The sequence below is a fragment of the Hipposideros armiger genome, unplaced genomic scaffold (assembly GCF_001890085.2).
Source record: "Hipposideros armiger isolate ML-2016 unplaced genomic scaffold, ASM189008v1 scaffold_28, whole genome shotgun sequence".
In the NCBI taxonomy this organism is placed as follows: Eukaryota; Metazoa; Chordata; class Mammalia; order Chiroptera; family Hipposideridae; genus Hipposideros; species Hipposideros armiger.
Window position 1 is genome coordinate 2,776,069 of NW_017731378.1, and position 21,140 is coordinate 2,797,208.

Here is a 21,140-nt window from a genome sequence, read left to right on the forward strand (position 1 = left end):
TTTCTTCCTTCTGTCTTTCTTCCTTCCTTTCATTCTTTTCTGTCATCTACTTCTCCCACTGCCCCTGGTTCTCTCTCTCTCTCTCTCTCTCTCTCTCTCTCTCTCTCCCTCTCTCTTTCTCTCTCCCCCCTCTTGTCTGGGAGCCCAAACCCAACCCTCCCATCTCTATGGCAGTCTCTACCTCTCTTCCCGCTTCTTCCCCCTCATTTGGGGTCATTCCTCCCCAGCGCAAAGTGTAATGATTAAAAGTACCCTTGTGACTGGGCTTCCATCCTGGTACAAAGTGGGAGGCTCCCTTCTGCACCTCATGAAGGGCTGACATCTCCTCCCCAGCTATTTAGGAGCAAGGGGAGGAAGCTAGAATAAGTGGGGTTGCGTTTCCTATTTCTCTTCTATTAAATCTGGAAGTGAAGGGAGGAAATAAAAGTGATTTTTTAAAACTTTCACCTTTTCTCTTGTCCCAGAAGCAATTAATACAGGTTCAAGTGCTAAATTTAATTTTCAAGGAAAGAAAAACTGCTCTGGTGTCCTTCCTCCAGGGGCTTCAGAGCCCCCTCCACACATACCCACCTCACCAGCCAGGCCCAGCCCGAACTGAGCAACCTCCTGCAAGGCCCTTTGCCTAAAGATACTTAAATGAAATCACAACTGTCATCATGACAACAATAAGGCAGGAAGGCAAGTAATCACAGACCTGGCCCTGGTGATTTTTTTTTCCCTAAGAAGCCACAACATTTAAACTTGGTTTGCCCTAGACCGCAGGGTCTGACAAGACAATAACAACAGAAAAAGCTTTTAAAACCAATTTAGTACACGTGAAAATGTAATTCTAATGAAGAATCAATAGGCTGGCGGATCATTTTTCCTGGGACTCCTTGGAGAACCTGAGAGAGACTTTCAATCAATGGGGCGGGCAATGAGCAAGAGGGCCCGAGAGACGGTGTGGGACGAGGGTGAGGGCTGAAGACAAAGAGAAGCAGAGCCTGAGGGAGGAGGCTGGAGGAGGCTGAGGTATGGAGCTGAGCCCTTTGACTGGCATCACTTTGCAGGCTTCCGGAGTCCCCAAGGCTCTAAGAGTATCAGAGCCAAGAGCTAAGAAGGCTCCTTCCTCCTCTTGGTCCCTCTGGTATGCGACAGGCTGCTTAGCACAATGGCCTCAGCTGCCTTCCCCTGAGCCTAGGCCTCAGCCCTGGCACTGCCCCAACCCTGGGCCCTGTGTTCAGGTAACTGTGACGAGCTGGCTCAGGAGCAGGCAGGGACACTGAGCTGAGTGTGTGTGACCCCAGTTCCAAACACTTGGTTCCCCAGTGAGTGCCTCTCTGCTATGTGTGTCAGGAACTTTGGGTCTCAGATCCTGTCTCTGAGCAAGAATAACGAATGTGTCTGTGGTCACACTTCACGTTTTACAAATCACTTCCACACCAAGTTATCTTGTGAGAAACTGTGAGAAGGGCAAGGACTATTACCACTACTTTAGAGGAGAGGTAACAAAGGCACAAAGAGCTATGCAGTGAAGGTGTGACTCAGTGGGTCATGGCCCTTGTGTGTGACTGGGTGTGGTTCTGAGTAGGTGACAGAGAGGCTAAGCTATGTGTGTGAGCATCACATCACACGTGTGTGTAGTGGAATAACCACATGAGAGTGCTTTTAAGTTTTTGTGCTCTTAGATTGGAAAATTACTGGTTTAAAAAAAAGGAAACTGGCAAAGTCTGATGTTTTAAATCACAAATAGTTGGGAAGGTGATAATTAGGCCATGATTTGCCTGTAAAGGTAGAAATTCATGTGCTTGTAGGAAGATTTTTAAAATGTAAGTTCGGGAACCATGACATAGGTTTTGCTTCTGGGCTCCTCCAGCTTCCTGTCCCTGGTTGCACAATCTTTCTAGAAGAACTTCAGCGTAAGTGGATGGGACTCCCAATGAAGAACTTCCAGTTCCTAACATAAGTGGACTCAGTGGGCCCCATGGACCTGGGCTCTGCCCCTTGCCTTGCTGCCTGGGGCCTGGAGGTGTGTGTACACAACATGGAGTTAGGGCCAGCCACAGCCCCCTGCCTGCACACTGGGGCACTTCCCTTGACAGCCTCTCAGTTACTCAGCACATGTGAGCAAGGCAGTGAAAACAGGGGGCCCAGGGCAAGTGGGAGGGTGTATAAAGTAGGACAATGAGAAAGGGGTGCATGGGGGGGTAGAGGTGGGAGCAGTAGTGCTTAAGAGGTGAGTGTGTAATAACTAGGAGTACAAGAGGGTGCATATGAGACAGTGGTGTATGAGGTTTGAGGGAGAATTTGTGACAAAGGGGTGAGAGGTGTAAATTCCAGACTGAAAGGACAGGAGGTGGGACATCGCTAAAATGCAACTTTGATCAGGAATGAAAGAGCAGGAGTGTATTTAGACAGGGTGTGAATCTGAGAGTCCCAGAAACTTGGGGTGAGAGGACCAGAATATTGTGAAATTGTGTGTCTCAAGCAGGTGGTCATCTGAGTGTGGTAGGAGGTTGGGAGGGATCTGGTCATTCTCCCTTGTGGTATCCTTAAGGCAAGGAAGCCAGGACTTTTCATTTTATTCTGAGGTGGTTTTTTTAAAAATCAGAAACAAGAGAACTTCTGAGGGATTTAATGAGCAGTACCGCAATGTGTTGGTGAGAGGGATATCCAGGGAGCAGCTGGGTGGACTCAGTTGGGTGCATGGGTAGGGACCTTGGAAACTGAGGCTGAGACTCACGTGTGTGGCAGGTTGTGGAGCCTGATGATGGGGAAAGTAGGATGGGGCGAGTGCTGTGAGTCGCAGGGAAGGGGAACCACACAAAGTTGGGGACTGCATGAGAATGAAGGCGCCCCTGTAAGCGAGGCTGTAGACTGACGGGGAGCGTGTGACAGTGAAGAAGAGGGGGTGGGGTAAGAGGGTGTGCTGTCGTCTAGGCTGGGGATTCGGTCTTTTGATGCCTCTAGCAGCGCGGGTGTCGCTTGCCTGCGGCTGGCTTGGGGCCTGGGGGCGTGTGTGCGCGTGTGCGCCCGCGCGTGGCTGTGCCTCGGCGCAACCGGGTGTGTGAGCGCGGGCGTGAGCAGAGCGTACAGCCTAGGCGGCGGACAGCCTGGGTTATCTGAGCCTCTCGGTCTTGGGTGGCTGCGCCCAGATCTCCCGGCGGCCGAGGCAAAGGCGAGACGCGCTGTCCGGCCGCAGAGGAGCAGAGAAGTGAGACCCAGGCCCAGACCTCAACGGAAGGGAGCAAAGTATGGAACAGCGCGCGGGCCGAGCAGGTGAGAGCGGGGAGCCACCCGCCAGCGCCACAGTCAAGGGGGATGGCTGAGAAGGATGGGGGCGACCAAGCTGAGGGCGGACTCCACTCCTTGCTTGCCTAGCGGGGCTCTTGTAACCACTGGGGACTGGGCTCTCCGGCCTTTTCCCATCTCTGGGGACTCCTGGGCTTTCCCTTCCAGTGTTCTCTAAATCTACTAAAAACTTTCCACCCAGAAAATGTAAGTTTTACAACTTCTCTTGGTCTCTTTGCAGAACCTGGCCTCTCCTTTCTGTTGTGCGTTTAGGACTTTGTCTCTCCACTTTCCCTCAGGCTTCCAGAGTCCCCAAGGCATGATGTTCATACATGTAGTTTATATAAGTATTTTGCACAACTTCCTCCAAGTTGGGAGAACTGGGAGGGCTTTGGTTTCTAGTGGAAACAACACGTGGGTGTGTATACGTGTGTGCTAGAGGGTGGGGACATGCTGTGGGCACATGTGTGAGAATCTTGTGTATTTGAGTAGAAACCAAAGCGTAAGTGCTAGTGTAGATATATGTGCCTAACATGTGTGGAGAGAGGGCTCTACCCCCAAAATAAACAATTCAAGGGAGGCCTGGGACACTGGGAAAGATGGCAAGCCCCAAGGGGCCCAAGTAGGGAGGAGACTCTGAAGCTGCTTACCCAAAAAGCTAAGGGAGAGGAGGGCTGCAAGCTCTCTTTTCCCTTCCTTCCTCCCTTCCTTCTGCTCTCCTACAGGTCTGCCAGCTCAACTCTGCCTGCCCACTAGGTGCCCCAGGGTAGTGCAGGGGTGGGGAGCTAGGGATCCAAGTTTAGTTTTGGATTGGTAGGGAGGGAGAGGATTGGATCAGGTTTCCAATCGTTTACAAATAATTTCACAGAGGTCAAGGACTAAGTCCAGGCCCTTTTTGCCTCGCTTGCTCCTCCTTTCCCCCAAATCTCTTTCCTTTTACCAACAGCTCAGGTTCTGATTCTTTCAGCAGACAATCCAGTTTCCACCCTCAGCACTGCCTTTACTCTACTTTCTTGCCCCAGTCCCTGGACTATCTCCATTCCCCCTTGGGGGCCTTGTCCCCGCTGGGGAAACCGGAGCCCCAGGAATGTCAACTGTGGCCTCCTGGGCTTTTAGGGCTCTGGGCCACCCCTCCGCACCAGAGGTTTAAGTAGGGAGATCAATAGCAAACAGTTGTAATGATCTAATTAATTATGGCAAAATTAAAAGCGAGTACAAAATCAATCTCTGATGGTGTTGAAGATGGAATTCAATTGAGAGCCCATCTGTGCACCCCCTCGACCGTATAAATATGCAGCCCAAGGACAGACCTAATGGCTGGGCCTTCCTGGGAACCTCTCTCCCCCTTTCTTCCTCTCCAGCACAGGGCTTCTCTCTCCCTCTGTCTGAATCTATTTTGCCTCCTGCCGCCTCCTGACCCCACCCCTGCTTCCTTCCCTGTCCTGTCTGCTCAGGCTTCCTACACTCCCACTTTCCATTTTCCCTCTTGGAACGTGGCTCTCCCTGCCACGGCTCCTTGCAGGCCTGAGGTGCGTGGACCTGGTTCCCAGTCCAGACAAGTTTCCCAGAAGACGCAGCCAGGTCTCCTCCTCAGCACTGCGGGAAGGAGAAGGCAGAGTGTTGGGGGGCATCCCTGACCGCCTGTCAGGGCTCTTATCCCAAGTTTCCTGGCCCTCAGGACACTCCAGAAGGGACCAGAGCGCTTACCCAGTAGCGGCTCTCCCGGCGCAAGGTGCAGAGCAGCCGGGAAGACTAGCTGCGCACCACACACCCTGTCCCTTCCCCCCCTTTCCCCCCCGCTTTTGCGGGTGCGGAGATTGCACTCCCGCCAGTCGCGGTTTGGGGAAGGGTGGGGAGGAGCTGTGGAACTGGAAAGGAGGCAGGGCTGTTTCTATCAGAAGGAAATCACTGTTCCCTTCAAGGCGGCCCCACCGAGCACTGCAGTCTTCCGCCCTCCGAGCGGCCTTTGCTCTTTCTTTCTCCTCACCGCCTCCTCCCGCTCTTCTGCCCTCACCTCCACCGTACACGCTTCTGGCCGGCGCACAACTTCGGGGGGGGGCGGGGATCGTCCCCAGAGGTCCCCGGCGCCCCTTTTGGCCCCATCCGTCTAGTTCAAAATGACAATGACACACACGAGCGAGCAAGCGTGCCTGGAATACGCCCGAGCGCAACCGCCGCAGCCGGGTTTGCGAAGGATGCGGGTTTTATTTAGTGTTGCTGAGCCTTCTCGGGAGCAGCGAAAACCATCAGGAAAAGGCGAGGGAATGGGGAGGGAAAGAGAATCCGCAACTAGGTCAATTGTGGTCTTCGGCGATCGCCGCACATACCCCCAGAACCATAAAAACAAGACCTTTATTTGATGTCCTCCCTTTTACTCCTCCGGCCTGTCCCAGCTGGCTCTCAGGATCCCTGTCACTGGTCCCCTGCCTCTCCCTCCTGGGACCCTGGGCCCACTTCCTGGCCCACACTGAGTTCTCAGGGTTCTTTCTGCCCTCGGAGACCCCTCCCACTCCCTGGTCCTGCCGAAGGGCCCGCAGAGCCTGGGGGAGACACAGTCTGACGCCTCCCCCCCTCTTTTGCCAGGCCTCCTCACCCCATTATTAATTGCTGTGTTGACCTGCAGGATTGATTGGCGGCCCCGCTGGAAGAGGCTGCAGAGGCCTTGGCCTCCGAGAAGCCTCAGCTGAGGGCAGAGGGAGGAGGGGGAGGTGCTGGATATGGGTCCTGAGCTCCTAGCTCAGCCCCGCCTGGGACACAGCTGTTTGCCTAGACACCCTTCTCCATTCCCCACCCCCAACAAACACACCTTTTAAGCACTCTTACAGAACTTAAACACACACTCACGCGATCCCCTCACCAAGAGACGTTCAGCCCCCAAGGAGACACAACAGAAATTCTCCTTAATTGATTTAGAAATTGAAAGAGGCTTCCTCCCTCCATTAGTCAGTTTCTTCAGTATATTCGTTAGCCGCGGGTCTAGACCACCCCGCCGGTTAAGACGTGGCGAAGCGAAGTACTGGGACCCGGGCTTTTTCTGTCTGAGATTTACTTTGCATCTTTTTTTCCCCCCAGGAACAGTTACCAAAGTTAAGAAACATTCCTGGATGCGGGTAACCCTTAAAGTGTCAAACCAAAACACTTTTCCCAGAAAGAGCCGGTGCCCTGACTCCGGAGGGATTCAGTTTAGCCCTTTTGTCTCAAGTTCGGGGGATGGACCGCGAGGGTGAAGGGCGGAGGCTTGCAGCCTCCAGGGCAGGGGTCTAACCCGGCGGCGAAGGTCCTCCCCTCCCCAACCCTCCCCCGCCTGCCTAACCCCGTGCGCTCACACAAGTGCGCACACAGACTAACCCTCACACTTACACGGACCCCGCAGCCACAGCAACACCCCCTGCCCCGACCCCAGGCCAAAGGCCCGCCGGCCAGGAACCCCAGCGGGAGGGAGCTCCCGGACTTCCCGTCCCGCTCCAGGCTGGAGTGGGCGGAGGCGGCAGGAGTAGACCAACCTCGCCGGGTCCTCCAGAGCCCCGTTCTCCTTGGTTCTCTCCCTGTCTCACCAGTCCCTCTATCCCCTGTTTTCCCCTCTCCCCGCCGCTCCGGTCCTTTGTCTGCAGCCACTTCACGGAGCGGAGCAGTCCGTCCCCGCCTGGGCGGCCCTGCCCTTGTCCTCCCTGGGTCTCTAGCGGGCCTCCCCTGCCTTACCCGCTCCCGGCTCTGGCGCGTTCTCCACCTTCTCCTCACAACCGCACAGCTGCTGGAAGAGGAGGAAGGGAGGGCAGGCTGCGCGGATGGATCCGAGAAATAGATTTGGTGCTTGCTTGCAACTCCCGGACAACTCAGCCCGCCGGGCTTCTCCCGCCCCTCTCCAACTGTTCCTTCGTGCTGCGGAGCCGAGCTTCCTCGCCCGGATTTGGCCCCTTCCTTTCTTTGTACACTGGCTGCGGTTATTTCGCTCCCCCTGGTCTGCCTGGCAAACCAAATCTGGAGTTGCTCCCCCCCCCTTCTAGCACTCTGTTCCCTTTTGGCCGCCACTTGCGACCGCCTGCCCCCTTCCTCCGCAGCCCCCTTCGTCGCGGTGGCAGTGGCGGGTAGTGCCGGGGACATCCAGGGCCCACCGGCACTGTCTCCCTCCACCGAAGCCAGGTCAGGCTGCTGGCTCAGGGCCTGGCTGCGTAGAGGGTTAATCATTACTTCACCACGGACGCTCAGCCTCAGTCAAACTCTCTCACCCTGGCTTGGAGAGGAAGTGAAGGGACTTTTGGCCAGGTGGGGACCTCGGCATCGCCCAAACCTGCCTCTGCAGGCCTTCCAGAGACAGGTGCCTACTCCATTCCCTCAGCATCCTGTTCACGTCCTTTTCTTCCTCACCCCTCTCTTCCCTTCCACGCCTCCCCTTGGTCGGGCCTCTCCCCCACTGTCTCATCTCCGCTCTGGCTTTGGCAGGTTGACTGCAGGTCCTGGGAAGACTAACTTTCTTTGTTTGGAACCGGACTGGACGGGATTTCCTTCCCCAAGTCTCCGCCAACGGGCCAGCTCCTCCCGACGGTTTTGGCAGACTGGCCCAAAGGGGACCGCGCCTGAGGCCACAATTAACCCGGCTGTTGGGGGGAGGGGAGAATTTAACTGATCCTCTAGCAGCTGCGCTAGTGCAGTGGGGCGAGGGTGCAGGAAGAAGTGGTAATGAAGGAGTGGCAGGAAAGATAGAGAGCAGAGTGATAAACATGGATGGGGTGTGGTATAGTTAGTTAGTGGAAAGAAAAAAAAATCCTGAAAAGGAGGAACACAGGAAAGAAGGCGGCGAGGAATTCTCTAGTTACCTTTATAGGATAGAAGTTGGATGGAAAATACCATCCCCTGCCCTCCCTAAGCGCCCAGATCCCTCCCTTCCCTCTCTGTGGAAGGTTAGGGGTTCAGAAAGCTAGGCATTTATTCTTTCATCTACTATGGAAATGTTTGGTTTTCAGAATGCTTTCCTATTGGCTAGCTCCACGGAGTAGGCAAGACAGGTGTAATTATCCCTATTTTGCAGGCGAAAAAACTGAGGCTCAAAGAGGCAAAGGGACTGTACAGATGGTGGCAGCTGATCCTTCCCGTGGGCTGTGGAGTGAGTGGTCCCTTTAGCTGTGCAGAGGTCCATGAGTATCTGGGATGGGGGGGGGGAGGCACAGCCGATGTCCAGGTCCGACCAGGACCTCACGGGGCTTCTTGCCCCACCCCCTAGCTTGTCCTCTGTTGGACAGAGCCCTCTATTCCTACCCGATAGACCAAATGGCCCGTTTTCCCCTGGCTTGACTATTTTTTCCGCTCCTCAGTCGGGTGGCCCACCGGCGGCAGCCACCTGGCAGGCCCGTGCCGCTAAGAGGCCGCTTTGGTGGCCAAGTGGCTAGCATTGTCGTTTCCCCTCAAAGGGGCTGCGAAGGGCCGGGCGTGTCACTTGGACCTCTAGTGCGGAGAAGCCGGGTTAAGGGAGGAGGGGCAGGGGAGGATAAAGGCGCAGCACGTGCGCCAGGCCGCCACAGGACCAACAGACCGAGCGGGCGGGGCCAGCCGACAGTCAGGCCCCCCGGGCTTCTCTGGGGGGTGGAGGGGGGCAAATATTAGGAACAAAAGCGGGAAAAGAAGAGTACAAGCAGGAGGGAGGCAGTGAGCAAGGGAGGGAGCGAGGAAGCAGAAATTAGGGGGTCTTAGATGAAAAAAAAAAAGGAAAGTAGCTTTAGGGGGAATGTGCCGTGGAGTGTGAAATTGCAGCCCATGGTGCTCCATATTGTACCAGAAGCTCTTCCAAAAAAAAAAAAAAACCATCCTCCAACGTGACCAGAGGGCTAGGAAGGGGGAGGGGCAGGGAGCGAATGGGGAGGAGGAGGGGAAAAGGCCAGGCGGGAGCTGGTCCGGCCGAGCTGGAGAGGGGGCCGGGTTCGTGCGCCCGCTGCCTGGGATCTGATCTCCAAGTGTACGCTCTGGCGTGCGCCGAGACCCTGGGGGCGAGTGGGCCGCGGCTGTCGCGGACTTGGATTATCAGACGAACTTTCTTTTTCCCTTCCTTTTTTCTCTCTTTTTTTTTCTTTTTTTTTGGTGGTGGTGACTTCCAAAACTGGGAATAATTCAGAAAAGGAGCTCGGCTGCGGAGCATCTGCACTGCGCTACCCGCCTCTTGTTCCCTCCTCCGTTTCTGCTTCCCTTCCCTTCGGACTAGTTTTTCCCCCCTCTCGGTTCTAAACAGCTTTTCCCCCCGCCCTGAACTTTAATGCGTTTAATTTGGTCCGCGCTGTGGGGAGCATTTCCTAGGGAGATACATTTAATTTCGGAATTTCTAATCCCCTCCCTGAGAGCCCAGGCCCTAGCTCCCCTCGCCGTTCCCGGGAGGTGTCAAGGAGTGGAAGGAGGAAGGCAAGCCCAGGCCACCCGGGCGGGGCGCAGCTGGGGGGCTCTCGAGTCCTTCTCCCCCCCACTCCCCCCCCACCCGCCAAGCCCCCCGCGGCCCAGCCGCCTTCCCCAACAGCTCGAGGTCGGCGCCCAGGCCGAGGGTCAGGGCCTTGCCTGCGGAGGGAAGGCAGCCACGCCTCTGCCTTTCCTTGCCGGGGCAGAAAACCCTGGGCCAGGGACCGGGACACCGGAAAATGAACAGAAGGATCACGAAAGGAGCGGGTGCAATTGGAAGCAGCGACAGGGTTTGCACATGCACTTCGCTTCATGAACGATGTGCCCAGAAACGCATTTTGGAGTTTGGGGTGCTAGTCGCGCTTTGTTTTGGCTTGGGGGCCTGTGCATGTGTACATTGTAGAGGAGGAGAGAGGATCTCAACAGGGACCACCGCCTCCTACACCCCGGGAGAGTAGGCTCCAGACAACCGGAGACTCAGGCGGGCCGCAGCTCCACTGGAGGAAGGATGCAAGGGCGGGGGCGCCGGGCGCCAGGCAAGCCTGGCAGGGAAGGGAGCGGAGAAGGCAAAGAAACGGAGATCCACAAGGAAGATTTATTGGGCAGATCAGATGCACAGAGGCGGCTAATGAAGCAAATCCCGAGATGGGTATCAGAGCAACTCCCCAAAAGTTTATTTGCCTTTAAATTTCCGCAGGGAGGCGGGCGCCTTGTTTGAAGTGTAAATGCCCCTAGGTTGGGGGGTGGAAGGGCCGCTTTGAAAACACCAGAGAGAAAAGGTTCATTTAGAAGCAGACGGGAAAAGCAACCAACCCTGACAGGTTGGAGCCGGGGTTGTGTTTGGGGTTGGGTTGTTTTCTTTCTTTCTCTTTCTTTTCCTTTTTCCTCTTCTTTCTTCTTCCCTTTTTTTCCTTCTTGCTTTTTTCTCCTCTGCCAGGCTCTATAGAAGAAGAAAGGAGAGAACAGGAAATGGAGCGTCACAGGGAGAGGACAGTGCCTAAAGAGAAATCTGTAGGCCAGCCCTTCAGCCTAGAGCCTTGGGAGAAGGCAGAGCCTTGGCTGAAAGGGTTTCTAATCACCAGTGAGCGGGTTTCTAGACCCAGGAATCTGCTGGAGCTGAGGAAGCTGCCAGGGGCTGACCTGGTGGGAGGGTGACAGTCCAGCTAGTACAGTGCTGGGGGAAGGGTCTTACGAGGGGTAAGTTTTAGAATCTTAGAGGCTACCTAGGAATGGAACCATCATGGAGGAGTCTTCACTTCTCAGGGGGTGCATGTGAAGGATAGGTGTGTGAGTAAAACTTCCAGCATACTTTGTGCATTAAGTCCCCTTCTTTGCAAAAGGTGAAAATGCCTCTTTGCAAATGCCTGTTGTCTGCACCCACATTTCATCATATGTGTAATAGAGAGATATGTCCAGCTGGTTCTAGAAATATCTGTGAGTCTATGTGAGGAGGAAGTTCTGCCCACAGTCTGGCTTCTCCAATAGTTCAGACTCCCCAAAACCTAACTTCCTGGACCAACATAGGGAGGCGTGAAGGCAAAGGGCTCCTTGAGTTCTGAGCTCCTTTCAGTAATGACCCTTCCCTGATGCTTCCCCCCACCCCAATTCTGTGTTAATAACCTCCCTGAAGGAAGCTCAAGGCTGTACCAGCGAACACCACCTGAGAGCCCCTTTCTCCCAGGCCTGGGAGCCTTTCTCTTTGGGCTGTGGGAACTCTGTTTTCCCTTTTCACTTGCCACACGAAGTTAGTGCGTGTTCGTGGGGTTGTGAGGCCAAAGCAAACCCGGGAGCGCCATCTGCAGGTCTCGAGAGGAAGAGACTGACCTTTGAGGCTGGACCCTGCGCCTTCAACCTCCTGCCCAAGGGAACTATCTTGGCCGCCCTAGAGAAGTGGGTGGGGGTTGCTAGAGAGGGGCCAAGCGGGGAGGGGGGTTTTCCTCCCAGAAGTTACTCCGCAGGTGGATTAAGCGGATCCGGCTCAGGAGGATCCAGGAAGTAGGGCAAATGCTAGGATCCCAGCAGAACCGACTCCCTAAGGAGTGGGAGGCTCTGAACCCAGTTGGGCTGAGCCTAATACTAGCCCCGCCCGGGGGTTAAAGGCGCCCCGAAAACCCGGGTGTAAGAGACCCAGTAGGAGTCTCCCTCTGGCTGAGTGGGGCCGGTGCGGCCTCCATCCTAGCTACCACTTGGGCTCCAGCCAGCGGGACAGGGGTGCGAGTCCGCGGCGATTCCGCGGGCGCCAGGGTCTGTTGGCAGGGGCCGGAAGCGCCTCGAGTCCGGGAGGCAGGAGCGCAACGCGGGCTTCCCTGAGCCGCCCTTTCGTAGACCTAGGGAAGCGGGGGGAGGAGGAAAGGAGGGAGAGAGAGTTAAAACATCAGCTGAAGTGCCAAGATGATTTATGAGACGAGGGAAAATATTTCATAAAGATCTCCCGGATATTCTGTATTTAACCAGTTAGGAGACAAAGGGCTTTCTCCTGCCTGGTGCGTGCAAGCGGACCCGAGCGAGCAAGGGAGCGAGTGCGGACAAGGGCTGCGGAGGCTGGGCCAGCGGCTCCGGCAGGAGTGGGGCCGGGCCGAGCGCGCTGCGCCCCCTGCGCTAGCTCAGGATCCGCGGAGCTGGCAGGGGGCGGCGCTCAGCCTCGTTCGAAGCCTCTTCTCCCCAGCCGGGGAGATCCAGCCTTGGTCTCCCGCGTTCTCTGCCGCCAGCGACCAGCCGCTCTGCACAGTCTCCCTACCCAAGCTCTCCTCCTCGGCCACCCCAGGGTCCAGGAGCCAAGTCCCTGGCCCTCTCACTGTCCGTTGGGTCCCACTGAGGCAGGTGGATCCTCGCCTTAGGTCTCCAGCTCGCTTCTAAACCGAGCGTTCCGGGCTGCCCAGACCCCTATTGGCAAGGGGACGAGGGAAGCCCTACGCGCAGCCGCGCGTGGGACAGGAGAGGACTAACTGCCGGGCACTTTGCCCCGGAATGAGAATTGGGGGTGCGTGGGTGGGTAGGTACCTCAGGAAGGAAAGGCGAAAGGGAAGGACCAGAGAGAGGAAGGAAGAACCAGGAAGGAACGGAAGGGAACTCAAACCGGAGACTAGGGGGGTGAAGACTAGGAATGTGGACCCGGCTCGGTGCGGCGTGGCTCATACGGGCACTGGCCGGTGGATGGCAGGGCTCGGTGAGTTGGGACTGTGAGCCAGGCTTCCGAGCGCGGTGCGCTCCGCGGCCCTCCGTCGTTGCCTGAATATTCATTAGACTGGCAGCTCTTTAGCCTTATCTAACGTTTATCTTATCGGCGAGTTTCGTTTCTCAGTGTAGTTTTAATCCCGGGCTCCCCTTCCCCCTCCCCCTGGCCCGCTCCCCTCCCTCCCTCTTCCTTCGCTCGCTGCTCCCTCCACCCTCCCGTTTCCCCCTCCCGCACCCTCCCCTCGCCGGCACCGGAGTGACAGGCGCGGGGCCCTCCTCGCCGAAGCTCGGGGCTCCGGCACTGGCGAATCACAGAGTGGTGGAATCTATTGCCTTTGTCTGACAAGTCATCCATCTCCCAGCGCGGGGAGGAGGAGGGGGTCTGGAGGGGGCTTTGCAGCTTTTAGAGAGACACACACCGGGAGCCGAGGCTCCAGTCTCCGGCCGAGTCTTCTCGCAGCCGCAACCCACCTGGGGCCAGCCCAATACTGGTGGCGCCGCTCGGCTCCCTCCCTCCCTCCCGGCCCTTGGGCCGCGGCAGAGTGCGCCTGCCTTTTCCGGGGGCGGGGGCCCGGCTCGCGCTCTCCCCTCCCGAAGGCGCCCGCTCGGACAACCCAAGGATTGCTACTTCTCTGCCAACTTCGCCAACTCACCGGCACTTGGAGCGGTCCGGCTCCCTGCCCGGCGCCCTCGCGCCGCCCCAGCGCCTCGTCCTCTCCGACCGCCGCCTCTCGGATGACCAGGTTCCAGGGGAGCTGAGCGAGCCGCCTTCCCCTCCCAGCCTCAGCCCTGGCCGCAGTGGCCGCCAGCGCCATGCGCCCCCAGATTCCCCCGGCCCGGCCCGCCGCCTCTGGGCCGTTCTGCTGACCGCCCAGCCCCGAGCCCCGACGGTGGGAAGTTGCGGCGGCTGCGGTTGCAAGCTCCGGCGGGTCCCGGAGGAGTCCTCTCCGGGAGCGCAGCGCGGCGCCCCCAGCCCCCGCGCGCCCCGCGGCAGCCGGGCACCCGCTCACACCCCCCCTCCCACCGTCCCTCCCTTTTCTCCTCAAGTCCTGAAGTTGAGTTTAAGAGGCGACACGGCGGCGGCGGCCGCGCTGCTCCCGCTCCTCTGCCTCCCCATGGATATGCACTGCAAAGCAGACCCGTTCTCCGCGATGCACCGTGAGTACCGGCGCCCGGCTCTTGTCCCAGCTAGGGGCTCCCCTTTCCAACCCGGTCCCGTCTGGCGCGGCCCTGGCCCCCGGTGCTCAGGTCCCATCTTGGAGGCCACGCTGGCTTCTCCCAGTTCCCCCTTTCGTTCTTCCTCTTTTCCTTATTTCCCAGTGTTTTAAAGTCTTCAGTTTCTCTCTCTTCTGCCTTCTGTCACCCATGCTTCTACCTCTACCTGACTTCCTACCTTCCCTGGTGCCCATCACCTGCCTTCCTTCCTTCCTTCCTTCCTTCCTTCCACCTGCTCCTTCTTAAGTCTTGGATCCATAGCACCCCCGCACTGGCCCCAGCCACCCCACTCCCTGGTCACTCTCTTGCCTTGGGCTGGGGTACTAATGGGCTGGCAGTTTTCAGGGTTTTGCTTGTGTTGTGTTTTCTCTATCTTGCCGCTCTCCCCACCCCCTCTCTGTTTGCCTCCCCCTGCTCCATCTCGTCATCTCTACCTTCCTGGAACTTAGAGTATGGTTGTCCAGGAGACTTCCAGCATTGGGCACCCTCAGTGTCAGGACAGTCAAGAAGAAGAGTGTGGGGGGCGGGGTGCCCCCTTCTGACCCTCAGCTCCCAGCATCTCTGTGCCCTGCCAGCCCAGCCAAGGCTCCATGTAGGCTGGTTTCAAATACTTCCGTCCTCTTCTTTTCTGTCCTAGCTCCCTTTCCTCTCCTTCCCCTTCTCTTCTCCTTGAGTTGGGAGTCTGAGATTGGCAGGATGTAGTGGTCATCTTTTTCCTCCTCTCCCCAGGAGATGCTCTAAAAACAAAGAGGGGTTCCAAGGAAAAATCGAAGTCAGCGAGAGATGGAGTAGAGGAGTCTTCCAGGCATCCCCTGGGCAGAGCAAGGCTCTGCTTCTAGTTCTGGGGGCTCTTTGCCCACCTCCCACTCCCTGATGAGGACCGTTTAGCCAGTGACCTGGCCAGGGGGTAGGCAAAAAGGGAGAAAGTGAGGGGGTGGGGATGGGGGGAGAACAAAAGGAAGGCAAATGCCAAAGCTAGACAGAAAGGAGAGAGAAATCAAAACGAGAGGAAGGAAATAAAAGAAAACAGAAAGGATGTGACAAAAAAAGAAGAGGAAAGAAAATAAATGAAAAAATAAGAAAAGAGGGAATTATTTTAATGAAATTTGAGTTTGTCTCATTTATGTCATATGTCTTTAGCTTGGAAAACAATTCAGAGATTTTTTTCAGGCTTTTCAAAAGATAGATTCTAAATAAAAAACCATTTCCTTCTCTGTAGATTAATAATTAAAGATAATTTGTAACTTTTCACAGGGAAACTTTTTAGAGCTGGCTTGGATCTGTGCTTCGGACAAAAGAGCCGAGAAGAGAGAGCTGAATTTTTCTCTAAGCATACATTTAGCGTTACAGGGGGGAGCTTTAAAAAATACTCCTGGGATAAAATGTCTTTTCCTAAATAATATCCAAGCACAGGAATTCGAGCCAGGGGCTTCGGGCTGCCGCGAGTCTCCCCGAGCAGAGCCAGAAATCCAGGCTTCTTTTCGGAGGTGGTGGAACCGGGTCCACACGCTGTCTTCGCCCAGCCCGCCGGCCTCCCGGCCCGGCTGCCCCTGCTGTCGCTCTCCACTCTGGCCGATTCCGCTGGGGACCCGCCGAATCCCTGCCGCCCACTGGGTGCCACTTTGAAACCTAAAGAGAAGCAAGGCTAGCTGAAGGTGGTCGGAGGAAGGGAGAGACAACGGCGCTGGCGGCGAAATAGCAGGCAAGCCGCCGCAGCCGGAGTCGGCGCCGGCGGCAGTGGCGCATTCCAGGCCCGACTCTGCGCCGGCTCGGGTCCCCAGTCCTGGACTCCTGTCGTGCCCCCTTCCACCCCTACCCCTTAGATTGGGTACGAGGGGCCGGGCCCGGAGCCCGGGAAGGCTGAATTATTCATCTTTAATCTGCCCGCAGCTGCCGCCTTTTCATACCGGTAACGCGAGTTCTCCCGGGGCCTAAATTATTGATGGTCCGGGTTTGGAGGGCGGGGAGGGGTGAGGAGTGGGGCTAGAGGTAAGGAGACTAGCGGAGAAGAGGGGTTAAAATAAGAGGTTCCGGCCTTCACCAGCCTCCAGATCAGAGGCTTCTCCCAGGGGTTTCTACCAACCATCCTCTCCCTCCCCCCAGAAGGAGACGGGAAAGAATTGAGCGGGACGCAGATGTCCCCGCTTTCTCCGAAAGTCGCCTGAGGCTAGTAGGACAGGGGCGGCAGGTTGCCGGCTCGGTCCGGCCCAACTCAGCCGCGAGAAGTCGCTTGAGCTTGGATTGCTCAGTGACTGCGGCTGCGGGTTGATCGCTCTGGGGGCAGGATTTCTAGACTGCTTTAGACCAGAGAGAATGGGGCACCGGGCAGCGCTCTCAGGCCTGGCATCCGGTAACCACCTGGGCTCCGAGGTTGGAAGCCAGAGCTGGAATCGTGTTGGAGACCCAGCGCCCTCCTCTTGGCCAGGCGAGCAAACGCCCTGGCAGCGCGGTGTCCTGGGCGGCTGCCCAGGTCTAAGAGGTCGGAGGGACACGAGCCGGCTTGGGCTGGCTGCACAGGGTGCCCTGTGAGCCCTCAGCTCGCCTGGGCGACCTGTACCAGGCGACCTGGGCGAGACGAGACGGTGGGCCCCGAGCCTGGCGCAGCGCGGCAGACAGGCGAGCCAAAGCAACCTGCGTTCTCTGGCTGCTACCGGCGACGCGCTGCTCATCGCTGCCTCCTTGTCTGAGCGCAGCCGACTCAGGGCCCCCTGCCTCTTCAAGCCTTCCCTCCTCCACCTGGCTTTCTTTGAACTTTAGACATTAGGGAGGCGAGGAGAAAATATGGACCCTCCAAATACCTGAAGATAGAAAACATAAAGGAAAGAAAAATTCGATTAAAAAAACAGAACAAAACAAAAACACAGGGAAAGAGGTAGGAAAACTCCAATCCGATTAAAAATAGATACAAGGAAGAAGATAGGGTGCAAAAGGGGAATGTCAGGGACTTAAGGATGTTCCTCTCTGTGCTCGGAGCCTTTATGTACGGAGTCATCTAGACCTCCCAAAATTATTCACCTCCAAGCACGCCGCCCCGCACGCACCGACAACTCCCTCTAGCGTGCGGCTCAGGCGGGATCCCGCTCCGTGCAGGTTCTGTCCTCTGCCCGGCCCTTCCTTTCCTCTCCCACATTCTTCCTTGCTGGCATTAATTCTCCCTTTGCTGTTTTCCCCTCTTCTCCCCTCTTTTCTCTTGCCCTGCGTCTCCATTCTTTCCCTCACTTTCTCCATTGCGTCGCCGCGTTCTTTCCCAGCCCTCAGCATAGCTTTTGTGCTTCCGCGTCTCTACCCACCCGCAGTTCCAATCCCCAATCCTCAGCGTTGTGGTCTGCGGGCCACCGTTCTCCCGCGACTCCGGGAACATGCCCTTCCGCCCTGCCTGCTCCCTTCGCACGTCCTGGGCCGCGGACCCTGACTAATGGCCGGTCCCTGCTGTGTGTGGGGTGTTGTGTTTTTTTTCTTGTCTCTCCCCAGCAGGGCACGGGGGTGTGAACCAGCTCGGGGGGGTGTTTGTGAACGGCCGGCCCCTGCCCGACGTGGTGAGGCAGCGCATCGTGGAGCTGGCCCACCAGGGTGTGCGGCCCTGTGACATCTCTCGGCAGTTGCGGGTCAGCCACGGCTGTGTCAGCAAAATCCTGGGCAGGTGAGGGCCTCTAGCTGCCCCTGGGAGAAGCCCTGCCTCCTTCCCCCACCGGCCTTGGGTCTTCAGCCCCAGGACTTGGCTACAAGTTGAGGATGCCAAAGGAAGAGGGAGATGCCGGATTCCGGGGTATCTGGAGAGCAGCTCCTTTTAGACAGGGGGCTTAGGTGATGGCCGCGGCCCTAGGAGCGAGGGTGGAACAGGGTCATCCAGCCCCTTCCCAGCTCTAGGGTTCTCGCAGGGAGGCAGCCTGATTGCCAACCTCAGAAAAGGAGGGACACCTCTTCTAGCAGAGTTAATGCACAGTGAATGGTTGGAGGGATAGGGTGAGGAGCGAACGGGTCCCCAAGAGGAGAAAAATCAGCACTGGGGAGGCGGAAGGAGGGTTTTGGTTCCCATAGGGGCTCTGCACTCAATGGGAAAGGGCTGGAGGTGGTGCCTCAGCCCAGGTCAGCCTGAAGACCTGGAAACGCTGTTCCTCCTGCTCTTCCCAAATGAAAGGTCGTGCTTTCACTCCCAGGGGCGCCCATTGCGGCTGGTGTGCTGGCAGCCCCTGGCATGACCGCCTCCCTGAAGGGAGTGTGCCCCTCACCCTAGCCAAGCGCTCTCTGGAAGCCGGCTCAGCCACGCTAGACCTTTTCCCTCCGCGTGGTTGCCTCAGGCGGGAGAGTGGCTCAGTGGCTCCGGAGCCTGCACCCCCCTGCCCCTGCCATGGCCGCTTCTCCCTGACTCCGCCGGCCTTCCTGGGGCAGGTACTACGAGACTGGCAGCATCAAGCCCGGAGTGATTGGCGGCTCCAAGCCCAAGGTGGCAACACCCAAAGTGGTGGACAAGATTGCTGAGTATAAGCGACAGAACCCAACTATGTTCGCCTGGGAGATCCGCGACCGGCTCCTGGCTGAGGGCATCTGCGACAATGACACCGTGCCCAGCGTTTCTTCTATCAACAGGTGAGCAAGCCACCCCCTGGCTAAAGGGTGAAACTCCTGTTTTCGGCTTCTGCCCACCAGGGCACCCCACCACCTGATCTTAGGATCCTGGTTCTTCCTCCAGCCTCTGCCCTTCCTCCACTCCCAGGTCCAAAGTCTTTGGGGGTAGGGAGAGGGCACCTGGGAGGCAGAGAGAGAGACAGACAGACAGGGCTGTCTCCAGCTTAGGGCTGGGTATTCCCTGCCAGGCTTCTCCTGCCGGAGTACTGGAAATGAATCCAAGTGTTTGTGGTAATTAAGACTCCAAGATTACGCGCCTTGGTATCTAGAGACAATCACAGCCCACAGCCGAAGCCTTTAAAATGACCAGTGTCTATTCATCGCCTCCAAACAGACTTCCCTTTCTAAAGGCATGCTCCCTTCCCCAGGGGCAGCTGCCTGTACTGGCTCCCCCACCCTCCCTGCCAACTCCCACAAAGCTTGCCTCCCCGGAGCCCAGACCTTGCTAGCCAGCTCCGCACAAATTTCCGGCCTACAAGCAGGAGTATCCAGGCCTGCAGAGCAAATGCCAACCACCAGCCAGCAATTGGCAGGGACTAGAGGGGCTGGACGAGGAGAGGGACACCTGGCAGGGAGGGAGAACTCTGGATTCTGAGGCTGAACTTTAGGAGATGCCTCTAACCACCTGGGTGCCTATGTCCAGACCTAAGTGTGCACTGATGACAAGCTCAGGCACATGGGGATGACACCGGCTGGAGTCAGCTCAACATAGAATAGCAGAAAGATAGTTAGTATCCCAGGCCCCAAGCCACTCCAGCATGCCCCCTGGGAGAACACATTTACACGTTCCACGTACATACACCTGGCCAGTGTGCAAATGTATCTGCTTATCTGTGGTGGGTACAGCACACATAAGCAGCAGTTGGAATGCCAGAACCCGGAATGGCTTTACCATCACAGAACTGTGCAACCTGACATCAACAGAGGCTCTGTACAAGTTCCAGATAACGTTGGCCAGCCTTTCAACTGCTGCCCCCCCCCCATTTTAAGGCAAATCCCCAAATGAGGTGAGGGTTAAGGGTTTCATACCCTTGTTATTCTTTGCACTCTTCATGGGCTCATTATCAGGACAACTAATAATTCAGATGGTGCTTTTTTCTGAAACTGGCATCACATATCAAGGTGGTTTTTTATAAAATATTTTGCAAATGATATGGAATTATCCCAAATCATCCTGAAAACAGCAGGTAAAATTAGCTGGTAGAATGTACCTTGGCTAAAGAAGATTCCCTCTGCCACTCTCGTGCTGTAACGTACTGCGAGGCGACCCCTGAAATTATCCCGGTGTGTGCCATCTGTATTAAAATGGTTATTCAGTTATGAACAGGGTAACATAATACTGATCAGCTAATTATACACCCTCCGAAAACCCTCCAGCTCCCTGGGCCTGGCTTAGCTAGGTATTGAAAGCATAGCAGTTTGACATTCAGACACCTTCCAAAGGAGCTGGAGAAAGACACTGGGTGGGTTGGGGAGGGGGGAGGGGGGAGGGGGTGGAAATGAGACTTTTGCATTTAAAAGCCAGAGGAGGAGGCTAGGGAAGCTTTGGGGCTGAAGCAGGAGTGGCGTTTAGGGAAGAAAAAGGGGACAAAGCATTGTTTTCTGGGTTTTCCAGAGATTTAGCCTCTTGGCTGGCTGCTGGTCCTGAGAGTGAGTTGGAACTGGGAGGAGAGCAGCCCTGCTGAGGAGCAGTGGTGCTGAGACTAAGTGCTGGGGCTCTGGAGAACATTTGAGAGAAATGCTGTTGTTAATGATAGGATTTGCTTTGGAGGAACCCAAGACATGTATGGTTAAGGCGTTTTGCCCCTCTTGATGGGCGGAAGATCGGAGTAATCAAGGCAGGTATGGTGGCAGCCCACCATACCCCTCACTAGCTGGGGTGGTTTTGGCTGAGGTGAAAGTCTAGGGATGTGCTAACCCTGAAAAGCCATGGAGAGCAGGGGACAGGTAACCCCAGGATCAAGCTCCAGAGGCCTTGAAGTACATGTTAGAATTGGGAGAAAGTAGAGAAGTGAGTCGCAGGTGAAATGAGAGTGAGAGAAAGAATGGCCTCAGCTTGACATCTCTGACAGCTGCAGAATCTGCTCAGTGTGAAGTCCTAGCACCTGAGGGGCAAGGAGACTTACTTTGGGTGTGGAGAAATAGCCATCTGTGGGCAGGTGTTGCTGTAGATGGCAAGTGGGAAGAGAGGAACGGGGAAGCCACTGACAGCATGGGCAGCCAGCCCTGGGTCCAAAGGTAGGCTTCCCAGCTTGCTTTGAGCACAAGGAGTAGTCAGCGTATTCTGAATTTTGCTTTGGGACAGAATCCTACCATGGTTCATATTTTGGAAAGAATTCTTGGGGCTTCCCAGTGTGCTGCTGAGTCGGGGCTGGAGGGATGCATCTGAGCTTGATGCCCTTAGCTTCATCCCTATAGGGGGAAGGGTTATCTGAGATGTGTTGTTTCACCCTAAAGCCTAACAAAGGCGGGTGTTTTTG

At 56.4% G+C, this 21,140-nt stretch overlaps 2 protein-coding genes across 13 annotated transcripts in view; one reads left to right on the forward strand and one right to left on the reverse strand.

The window, feature by feature from the left end:
* Positions 1–8,357, reverse strand: part of LOC109379710 (uncharacterized) — an 18,634-nt gene extending 10,277 nt beyond the window's left edge. The window contains exon 1 of the mRNA XM_019636543.1: positions 6,970–8,357. Coding sequence (XP_019492088.1) covers positions 6,970–7,455 — 486 coding nt within the window. The 5' untranslated portion in view covers positions 7,456–8,357. The remainder of the gene's footprint in view (positions 1–6,969) is intronic.
* Positions 2,699–21,140, forward strand: part of PAX2 (paired box 2) — a 91,943-nt gene continuing 73,501 nt past the window's right edge. For 4 of the 12 annotated variants that reach the window (XM_019636538.1, XM_019636532.1, XM_019636529.1 and 1 more), the window contains exons 1-4: positions 2,699–3,258; positions 13,867–13,977; positions 17,506–17,674; positions 18,424–18,621. In XM_019636538.1, coding sequence (XP_019492083.1) covers positions 3,234–3,258; positions 13,867–13,977; positions 17,506–17,674; positions 18,424–18,621 — 503 coding nt within the window. In that variant the 5' untranslated portion in view covers positions 2,699–3,233. Of the gene's footprint in view, positions 3,259–7,488; positions 7,586–13,265; positions 13,978–17,505; positions 17,675–18,423; positions 18,622–21,140 lie in introns of those variants that run through there. The other 8 variants (XM_019636535.1, XM_019636531.1, XM_019636541.1 and 5 more) reach the window with 3 other exon arrangements.